Source organism: Pituophis catenifer, unplaced genomic scaffold (assembly GCF_029215685.1).
Source record: "Pituophis catenifer annectens isolate HBS135680 unplaced genomic scaffold, rPitCat1.0.hap2 SCAF_7, whole genome shotgun sequence".
In the NCBI taxonomy this organism is placed as follows: Eukaryota; Metazoa; Chordata; class Lepidosauria; order Squamata; family Colubridae; genus Pituophis; species Pituophis catenifer.
In genome coordinates this window covers 68,848,344-68,859,633 of record NW_027256887.1, presented here as the reverse complement: position 1 = coordinate 68,859,633, position 11,290 = coordinate 68,848,344, and the positions used below count along the sequence as shown (strand labels likewise).

Here is an 11,290-nt window from a genome sequence, read left to right as displayed (position 1 = left end):
GTTGAGGCTGATAAACAGCAAAAAATGCATACGGTCTACAAAAATACATTCATTATGAAACTCCTCTGAATTCCAGGAGAAAATGAATATATCTGTCATTGCAATCTAAACACAAAAACGTTTATTTTAAATATGCTACTAGAATTGGAATAAAAATAATATGTTTTTCAATTTGTTATGAACCTGAAAGTCATGATACATGATTCCATCTATCTTATATAGTGTTTGAAGTTTCAAAATGCATCCAAAGTCAAACATCCATTTCTTTGTACACAAGGAACTATTAGTTGAATAAAATGAAAAGGCAAATCAGACATATAAAAGATTCTTGGCTGGCATCCGAGCAAACCCATCCAAGGTTCTAAAATTAAGTACTTACTGCCAATAGCATCTGCTAAATTCTTTAATTGCTTGATATTGTCCAAAACCTCAATTCTTTCAGTATATGGATTATAACGGACTGAAAACGGACGTGAAATCGTTGAGGTGTATTTTCTGTAAATGCAGAGCAAACATTTAAAGGCAGCCATATGTTCAGGGTTTTTTTTGGTGAAATGTCCTTCTTTATAGCTAGGAACTGAATGATTTGTTTGAAATGGAAAGATGAACGATAAAGCTGAGATCTTGTGCAATAAATAAAAACTATTATGCATATCTTACTGATGGAATATAAGCTATGTCTTTCCTTTGATATGGGGACAAAATGGGGACCGTTTCGTTTGTTTTTGCTCTTTCATGTATTTCTTACAGTATCAATTTCTCAGTCTTCTCTTGCAGTGTATCCCTTGGTCCAACTTCTCTGGGTTATCATTTACCTCACAGGTGAGCTTTTATTAATAACTTTGAAATTCCTCTTTCAAATTAAAGATTTTTAAGGTAGCTGGCAGTAAACCTACAGTAGTGGGCAAAATTGTGGAAACCTTCTGGGAAAAGTCTATTTTCTAAAACTAGCTAATAACACCACTTTCTTTTGGAGTAGTACCATAAAATTATATATCAAGGAAAAGATAATTTAATCAAGAATGTAATGCAATAACTTTTATGAAGGATTTGCTATTAGAATAGTAGTTACAGTATAAAGAAAAGTGAAACATGTAGAAAAAATAAGATATACAGAAATTACCATCATAGAAAAAAATGAGATATACAAAAACTATCACCATGTCAGTTAATACTTAGTTGGGTAACCTTTAGCATGAATTACAGCCTTACAATGTCTGCCCATGGAATGACCAAGTCTTTCAGTTCTGCAGCTGTTATAATGTGAAACCAAGATTGAATGATTGCTTCTATTAACTGGGTTTTATTGTTGGATTGCTTCTGACTAACACGTTTCTTTAGTCGGCTCCATAGATTTTCAATTGGGTTAAGGTCTGGACTATTCCCAGGCCATTCCAGCAGTGGAATATGATTATCTTGAAACTCCAAAAAAAAAGAAAAAGAAAAAGAAAAAGAAAAAGTGGTGTTATTAGCCATCAAACCTCAAAAATATACTTTTCCCAAAAGGTTTCCACAATTTTGGCCACTACTGTATGGTTTTGATAGTAATCTAAGCAGATCCTACCTTAACTTTTGTTTTGCGTCTTCAAAACTTTCAGCTACATAGTAAACAGGCTGGAATTCAGTAACTGGATATTTTTGAACTGCAGTCTTTTCCAAGATGAGAGGTTCAGTGACAGGTTTATCTGACAGAGAGTACTAAAGGAAAAGAACGGAAGGGTTTTAAATAGAAATTATTGTTGCTGCCACAGTTTAAGCTTAGTAAGGTCTAATAATTCTTTCCAGTATTGAACATGAATGGGGAGTGTCATTGTAGAGAGCCACGGTGGCGGAGTGGTTAGAGTGCAGTACTGCAGGCTACTTCTGCTGATCACCGGCTGCCAGCAGTTTGGCAGATTGAATCTCACCAGGCTCAAGGTTGACTTAGCCTTCCATCCTTCCAAGGTGGGTAAAATGAGGACCCAGATTGTTGGGGGGCAATAGGCTGACTCTGTAAACCGCTTAGAGAGAGCTGGAAAGCACTGTGAAGCAGTATATAATTCTAAGTGCTATTGCTATTGTATTATAGTCAAGTATACAGAGAAGAAGAGAGAGCAGTACATGATGTCACAGTGACTTTTTTCCCAGGAAACAGAATAGCTTATATTTGAAAATTGGGAGAATAAGCCTTTCGAGGATCAAGAAGAAGACAATAAGAATTCGGGAAAAAAGCTACCAAATTTAAACTGGGTTACATTTGAAACAAAGCTACATAAACATCACCGTGCCAAATTTTATTTTGCAGAAAGATTCATCAACTTCATTTGCAGAAATCATGAATTCATACCTGCAGTTCCCCATAGGATGACAACAGTCCAGCACCATAAGCCTTAACTGCGTTGCCTTCTTTACAGAGGCCAAATTCCACAGTGAACCAGTAAACCTGAAATAAAATAGTGCAGAGTTTATTGTTACTGTTGCCTACAGAGTTTCTGATGATGCTGAAACAGAGCTATGAAATAAATAAAAGAAATAAAATGATTTATAGTAATGAAAATTTTGTTCTATAAATAGTTCATGAATGGATACTTTCTTGATGATTTTATTGTCAATTAATAATGGTTAGTTGTTTATTTGGGTAAGAGCCTGACTCTTTGCATATAACTAACCTTCAAAAATGCTATGATTTGTTTTACTGTATATAAAATGCCAATGTATTAATGATTATAATCTTTTGGTAAACATTTCAAGCTTATAAAAGTATTACAATAGGTAATGAGTTTTTAATGATTAGCTACATTAATATAATGTACATATTGTGTAAAAATGAATTATTTTTCAAGGAGGAGTTTCAAGATAATTCTGAAACCAATCAGCCAAGAACTTTCACTCCATATTAATTGCAGGATATGACTGAAGCTATTATCAAAATTCAACACTGACCGTTGCAAGTTTCTCAATATAATCATCTGGAGCTCCTAGAGAAGCCAACCCAATCTCCTGTAAAAGCAACACATTTTCAGTTTCTTATTTTTATTGTCATCTACACAATCCCTGCACACACATAGATACACAACTTTTTTAAATCTGAAAATGAAAGAAAGGAGAGAAATTATCAAGAAAATATTTCTGCTTGTAAATTATATTTCTTTCCAACAGAGGGAATCACAGATATTTTTATGTATGTAACGTGTAGAGGAAAAATAAAAGTGCACGTGTGTAACATGCTAAAAAGGATGTGCCTTCACTTCCATGTTAGCAACTCCCCCCCCCTCTTTAAAATAAGCCCTAACAGTTTTGATTTAGGATAAAGTAAGATTGGACATTTCAATAAAAATAACAGAAAACATTAAATCAAAAAGGTAGTCCAGATTAAAATGATCTAATTAACAATAGAATCAATAGAGCAAAGTTGCAGAAGCGACTGTCCGGGAAGGCTCCTGGATTGGGGCTGAAAGGTGAAAGCAGAAGCCGTATGTTCCATCCCATATTTGGGTCTATCAGGTTGCCCTGATAGACCAGTCTTACCAGAAAAACACCAACAGAGCTGAGCCAAGCCGAGCCAAGCCAAGCCGAGCCGAGCCGAGCCGAGCCAAGCCAAGCCAAGCCAAGCCAAGCCAAGCCAAGCCAAGCCAAGCCAAGCAAAGCCAAGCCAAGCCAAAGACAAGACAAGACAAGACAAGACAAGACAAGACAAGACAAGACAAGACAAGACAAGACAAGACAAGACAAGACAAGACAAGACAAGACAAGACAAGACATAAGCATCAATCTCAGGCCTGGGACCAAAGTCAGGTTTTTCAAAGTTTTCTGGATCCCTTGGACAGATAATGGATTATCTTCTGCCTGTGTGAACCTCCTGCTAGTCAACTGTTAACATTAAAATTTAGCTTTTACTTACTTGAGAAAACTGAGCAAAACTAGGGTCAGCAAATAGAGGGACGTGTCCTAGGAGTTCATGGCAAACATCACTAAAAGAAAATATAAATCAGTATGAAAACATTCAGATGAGATGTGTTTCTGAGAGGGACTAATACATTAGAAGAATCCTGTTATTTCAATAAACTATTGCTAGGAGAAACAATGTGATTTGCTACATATGTTTTGGACTTCTTTCAAGTTTAGCGAGCCAAAAGCAAGAGATTGCAAGAATTTTGACCAAAAATATCTGGAATATACCAGATTACCTGATTTACCTTGCTAAACGTATATATGTGTAATCAGATAGAATTAACACTTCCCTACCATGGCTTCCTTCCCTTTCTTCCTTATTCTTTATTGTGCCAACTTATAGATGCATGACCTCTAAACAAAAATCAATAATCTCTGGAGAATATTCATACATATTCTATAAAGTTTTATGCACATTTCTGTACTGTCTTGGTCCACTTCCCCTTTGATTATGCATAATATTCTAGGCTTCCAAGCATAATACATAATACTTTACAAGACGAAATACGTACGGTTCAGGTGTATACATTGGTTTTGATGAATGGCGAATGTACTGCGTAGAGTGAAATACTCTAAAAGCCAAGCCACCCAAAAAATCTCGAGATGAAAGAAGACCAGCCACAGGTCGTAAGCGAAATCCAGTGCAGCCTTGAAAGAACAGAAAAGTTCTAAATTGTGACTTCAGATTTAGCTATGTTCTAAAGTTCAGTTCAACATTTCTTATTCAGAAATCATTGAGTTACTTACTTCTAGAAACAGAATTGCAGTCTGATTGCGTCTGATACACAAGCCACATTTATATCGGATTTTCAAGCACTATTTACTTACTTCTCAAAAAGTTTGAGACATCTTCAAGCTGGGGGATGTTATCCTCTTGGTAGCCGCAGTATTTTTCCAGAAGTGGAAACACATGATTGTGTTCATAGCAAGCATGAGTAGGGTAGAGAGTCTTCAGCTCCCTAAAGACTATCCCCCATGTCTTCTTCTCTTCCTCAGTGTAAGTCACCCTGGGTATAGGTTGCCCACTGAAAGGGAAGTAAAAAAAAAATACCTACATTCCCATCTTATCAACATCAACTCTGATTCAATTCATTCAATCTGATGTGCTGTGGCAGATCTTTACAGGTGAGGCGGGGAAAGTAATCATGTTGATGAACTTTTTGCTACAGTGTATTCATACGTGTGTCCTTTGATTCTTCCATTGTACATTTAAGCAACTTTATGCCAATATTCAACACACATCCCATCACCAAATCTACAATTGCTTATAGGTCAAACAGATATAAGACAGGTTAATGTATGCTAAAATTCTCCTTACTGATAAACACTATATTCTGGTTCAAACAGCCCTGACAGTTTGATTACTGCTATGAGTTTATCATGAGCCACAGTGGCACAGTGCTTAAAATGCAGTACTGCAGGCTACTTCTGCTGACTGCTGGCTGCCTGAAATTTGGCAGTTCAAATCTCACCAGGCTCGAGGTTGACTCAGCCTTCCATCCTTCTGAGGTGGGTAAAATGAGAACCCAGATTGTTGGGGGCAATGTGCTGGCTCTGTAAATCGCTTAGAGAGGGCTGTACAAGCACTGTAAAGTGGTATATAAGTCTAAGTGATATTGCTATTGCTATCATGTTTTTCACATATTAAACTTGTTGTGGAATAATCAGAGTCCTGTTCATTTTATCCCAGTCTGCTATATCCATATGAAGTTGTCTTCTATTGGATCAAAATGATATTATGCTGAACTTGCAATTTCTGAAAACATTTTTCCATGGACAGAAGGTTGCTTGTTAGGCTTATTATCAAATATTTTGGGGCTTTCTTCACTGTGAAGCAGTAGAGGGTGTTACTACTGGGATTTCTGTTTCCCACTAAGCCATCTTTCCATTTCTCTGAGCCTTCTGTAGTTACCCAAATCCTTCCATTTTCCACCATTCAGTGGAACTGAGGAAGCTTCTTGGATGAGAAGCAAAACATCTTCAAGGAAAAACAAAGCCCGGTTGCCTTTTTGAAAATGCACCTTCCCAAACTTGCCAAAATAAAACAGGCTGATAGGATCTTCCATCAAGTTTGAAGAGAAGTGCAGAAAGTCAGGACAGATACAACTCTCCAAAGAGACAGTTGTATAATAAGACAGGGCATTCCTTGGCCATCTTATAATGCAGCAAATCAAGAACATCATGCTCCATCCATCAAAATATTATGGAAAAAATCTCTCCTCCATCGAAATAAATTTTGAAAAGAAATTATCTTTCTTCTGAATGACAGGAGAAAAAATGTAACAGAATGTTTCAGCACAGCATTAGGTTGAATTATTTACCCATGTCAGTAGTTTTTATTGCAATCTTCCCCAATCTGATGCAGTTCTGAGAACTTCCAGAATTCCCAGTCAGCAGGTAGATCAGGTAAATAAGTGCACAAAGCAACAATAGAAAATTCAAACCTACTTTTATTATAAGAAGAACAGGTGGTGTTCTTTCAACAATTTCTCTTTGCTCCTTGCAGAAGAGATGAACATTTACAGTCATCTCTTTTGCCCCACCAAGAGGTTTAAAAAATGCTTCGTAATGAGGTCCTTCTTGTGATGGACTTTTAAAAAGCTGCAGCAAACAAGCAATTGCTCCACACACAGTTGGGTCCTAATTCCCAAAATGTTCCAGCATGAGACCATCTGGGGTAACATGAGCAATTTTAATATTTGAGAAGATGCAGAAAAGGAGACAGTAAAGAACACTGCTGGAATCCCAGAAGGATATGATAGTCTCTTATCCACTCTATTATTTAGGATTGAATTACATGGATTTAGGAAAACAAAAACACCTGTTGGGGATTAATTCTTAAGAAACATCAGCACCATTCCCAACTTCCTTACTTCCTCACTATGCAGTAACAGTTTGGCCTAATTTCTCCCATGCTGTTCTTGCTTTGCAGCTTTAATGATCCGAAGACGAAATAATCTGATGTACATGTGATTGACACTGAAAACCAGGCCGGTGTACAAAGCAGATGGCTTAACTAAACAATGCCTCCAATCTCTCCTGGCCTTAAAACTGGGGTGCTAAAAGTCGACCCTGGTAATGGCTCAGCAGGACTAGCAGATCTGTCTCTTCCCTAAAGATAAGTCCCCAACAGTCAGCCTGGCTCTGTCTTGAACCCAAAAGGAATCTTTTGACTTGCTCGACTTGTTGCCTTGACATTAAAACTGGGGGAGCGGGGGGAGGGGGGGAGGTCTGCTGCTCAGAAAATAATTTTAAACATGGACAGGCAACTTATCTAAGCCTTTTCTCTCATCCTGCCCCAAATCAAAGCTCCCCCCCCTCCGCACCCCAGCAATTGAATAGGGTTTGTGGCACCGTGGGGATAATAGGAGGGATTTCTAAAGTGGCAGCTCTTTGTCAGAAGATGAGTGATACCCCCACCATTCCTGGTCCCTTCACTTCAGCCTGATCCTAGGGGCAGCCCCCCCCCCAAATAATTGTGCAATTTTCTGTGTCTCTGCACCAGTCCTCCTTGATCTTTGGAGCCTTAAACATGATTTTGAATGAGATGGAGGTGCGTGTGATGAAACTACTGTGGTTTCTATAGCATTGACATTTCTCATTAATCCTTAGGCCACCTTCGTGGGCCTAAGAAAAGAGGAGAGGTTTAAGGCTCTGTCAGACACCAATTTGAAAGCTGCTGAGATCAATAGACCAAGGCTCAGGGTGGCAGGTGAGAAGGAAGAACTGAAGAGACGGGGGTGTTAAGTGTGGGCATACATAAAGGGGGGGGGGCAAAAAGATGAATGACCGAGGGTCTTAAAAATGAGCCACACAACAACATCCTAAATTGTCCCTCCTGCTCCACAGATTGTCCTTGAAAGGCCTGTAATTTCATGTCCACAGCTCCTATTGTTTGCATGTTTATTGTTTTCCTATACATATACACATGTTTTCCTATACATGTACACATGCAGTAAATGCTACACCTTTCCTGATTTCCTGTTTATCTTACTCTTTTTCAAAGGATATGCATTTCATCTTCATAGCAATTTCAGGAAGTGGGCTTGGTGGGGGGAAAAATTTCACCCACTGGCTTTGTGACTTCATTTGAACCTATTAAAACTCTCATCATTACAACTCTTTGTCATGAATCCATGCCGACTCAAGGATTTTTAAAGCATGGTTTTATCCATACATTACAGCATAAATCACAACGGCTAGTTTCAGATAGGTTGACAAAGCAAAGCCATCTAAACCAGAAGGATCAACCGCTTGCTCTAAAATTCCAAATTACTACACCCCAAATCTGAATTAGCAAAGTGTAGTGTTTGTGCTATGCTGTCCATCCAAAGAACGGACCCTTTCTCAGCTCAACATGCAAGTGTGGTTCCCACAACATCCAAAGACAATGGCTAGGCTCCAATTACATATTTGCCAAATCTATTTTAGCCCCTTCTCCATAACCCCATTTCTTGGAGCTGCTGATATCCGTGTCTATCTTTAACAGTGAACACTATAAAAATCAAGCCTGTTTTTGTTAAAAAGTTTTCCCTGTTCTATCATTAAGGTTGAATTTGGATTCCAAACCCTTTATTTTTCTTTTATATTTTGGGTGGGCCCTTGACACCTTTTCTATCATGTTGTCAGTTTTGAAGCAGAAAACACTAATGCCCAAAATAGGCTTAAATAATTGTTTAACAAGGACTCTGTCAAATGAGGATCTGGAAGATGACATTCCAAGGAACGAAGGAAGGAAGGAAGGAAGGAAGGAAGGAAGGAAGGAAGGAAGGAAGGAAGGAAGGAAACTCCTTGGCCATCCCATACTCATTTGCTTTATTAGCTATTAAAGATTGAGGACTCTATAAATAGAGTCCTATTTGATATAGACAATAAATAAATGAATCATCCATAGTTTGGCAAGAGAGGCAGGGAGGGGAGGGAGGGAGGGAGAGAGGTGGGGGAAGAGTCTGTACTTCCTATTAGTTGATAATAGGATTTAATTATCAAATTGGACCATGCATAAAATCACTACTACACTATCTCTTCAGTCCCACAGTCCAGAAAATAGTGTGAAGACTAACCAGCTCATTGAACATTTTATCATGCAGCTGGAACAGTGACGATAGACACAATTAGATCAAGAACATACGCAATGCATTATTTTAATCTTGCTCATAGTCCTTGCTATAATGCAAATTATACACACTTCTTTCCTCTCCCCTGTTTAATGTGAAGCGTATGAGATGCTGTTTCATTTGGTGCCTGGTGCTTTGTAGTCGCCTCTGATGCCGCAGCACAATTAGATAACAAAGCTTTGTGGGGGATGGAGCATGATCCTCGTCTGAATGCCATTTATTACCAGAAGGCTGTAATTGGGGGATAAATGCAGTCAAAGGAGGATCTAAGAACAGAGGAAGAAGAAAGCAAGCAAGAGAAAATAAACATTTTATGGAAAATTTGACTGGAGGAATATTTGGTCTCTTGGTCCGTTTTATTTGGACTCTCAGTGAATTCAGGTGGGCCCTGTATGAATGACTCTAGAATTCACATGAGACTTTCTACCTTCATTTGGTTTGGTTTGCCTTTTCTTATTTAATTTGATAACAAACTATTCATTTAAACTTTTCCTCCTTCCGTTCCTTTGATTTCAAAATGCTTAGGTTTCCTCTCTGTTCAAAGGCTTCCAGATCTGCTACAGATAATGCTAACAATGAAAATAAGCTTTTTTTTAAATCCGTCATGATGCTTCTTTTTGATAGAATGGATCTTAATTTAACATTCTAAAGCACAATTATCCAAATGTAAAAGGATCCATACGTACTCTTACAATTCCATGAATTTAAATTCAGATGAACAACAAAAGAAATGTTTTGATGGTCAAGATAGTTCAACAACCAAATTAAGTACTTCAGGAAGAGTGAGGTAATCCTCATTGGAGATCTTTGGCCAAAGATTGAGGAATAAAGCAATGGATTCTCCAGCTATGGGAGACACTGCTCTATTGTTCTCTAAGCATCTATAGATAGCCTGCCTGCTTGTAGTCTGGAATTCATTCTTATTCTATTATTTCATGCTGTATCCAATCCAACCTGCTCTACACAGAATAAATTTGTCTCATTTTTCTTCTTCCTCCTTCAGGGCCATAATTTGCATCATCCCTCTCACTGACCAAATGACCAATGCCATTTCCACATCCATCTCAGCCATGTGGCCAGTTCCCCAACATCTTCATTGAAGCAGTACTGTTGCAAAGAATACATAGGGAAAAGCTAACCTTGATTTATAATGTGTCTAATATGCTCCTGATCACTTCTGGATAATTCAAGATGCACATTTCTACTGTACCTTCTGCAGTGTTCCTCAAACTTCTTTACTGATTACTAAATAAACATTCAGCTGACTGGTGGTTGAAGAGGCAGAGGTCCTTACTAAGGCAGTGAAGGGTCCTGGCCAGGTAATTGATGGTGAATATTTGAATGCTGTTGTGGGCCATCATCTTCACTCTGTAGACCAGGGATCTCCAACCTTGGCAACTTTAAGACTTGCGGACTTCAACTCCCAGAGTTCCTCAGCCAGCAAAGCTGGTTGAAGTCCGCAAGTCTTAAAGTTGCCAAAGTTGGAGACCCCTGCTGTAGACCACTGTTTGATCAAAAAGAACACCTATTTTGTGCCAAAGAAGTTATTTTAGGAGGTAGTTTCTTCTTTCTAATCTGCATACTTACTGCCTGTAGTTGTATGCTATATCTGCAAATTCCTTTCTTCTGGCCCGATAAGCTGGATCTTTGAAACCCTAGAAACAGATAACAAAAAAAGATTGCTTTGTGAGCGTTTAAAAATGTGGGTACAATTTAAAGAAAACGGATGTCTTGCAAGTTGATTTAAGGCAAATCATGCTCTAGAAGGGATTTGGAGGATCACAATTCTCCAAATCAAGATTCAAGATTCACCAAAAGGTTCAAAGATTTGACCTAGGTAAGTTTAATAAAAATATGCAATAGTACAGCCCTGGGAAAACATAGTTACTTTATGTATTGTTTTTAAAACACCGATACAGCTCCATCCTGTCCCTCATTGGAATATCCTTCCTGAATAGCATTGATCAATTGATTTGTATTGATTTTAATCCTATGTTTGCAACCCAGATGAGACCCAGATGAGGCCCCAGATTGTTGGGGGCAATGCTGACTCTGTAAACAGCTTAAAGAGGGCTGTAAACTGTGAACTGTGAAGCACTATATAAGTCTAAATACTATTGCTATCTGCAATTTCAGTGGTCCTATAAATTGAATTAAATAAATAATAAATATATTTTTCAATATTTGTGACCACACAGCAGATTTTATTTATTTGCTCTGAAAACTTAAATGCTCCCCATCTT

At 38.0% G+C, this 11,290-nt stretch overlaps 1 protein-coding gene across 2 annotated transcripts in view; it reads right to left on the bottom strand.

Annotated features, from left to right (window-relative positions):
* PAH (phenylalanine hydroxylase) overlaps positions 1-11,290 on the bottom strand; it is a 41,413-nt gene that overhangs the window by 2,515 nt on the left and 27,608 nt on the right. Inside the window, exons 5-12 of one of the 2 annotated variants that reach the window (XM_070946707.1) lie at positions 10,635-10,702; positions 4,759-4,955; positions 4,443-4,578; positions 3,881-3,950; positions 2,923-2,979; positions 2,327-2,422; positions 1,565-1,698; positions 380-495 (exon numbers count right to left, since the gene is read on the bottom strand). In XM_070946707.1, coding sequence (XP_070802808.1) covers positions 380-495; positions 1,565-1,698; positions 2,327-2,422; positions 2,923-2,979; positions 3,881-3,950; positions 4,443-4,578; positions 4,759-4,955; positions 10,635-10,702 — 874 coding nt within the window. The remainder of the gene's footprint in view (positions 1-379; positions 496-1,564; positions 1,699-2,326; positions 2,423-2,922; positions 2,980-3,880; positions 3,951-4,442; positions 4,579-4,758; positions 4,956-10,634; positions 10,703-11,290) is intronic. The other variant, XM_070946709.1, reaches the window with a different exon arrangement.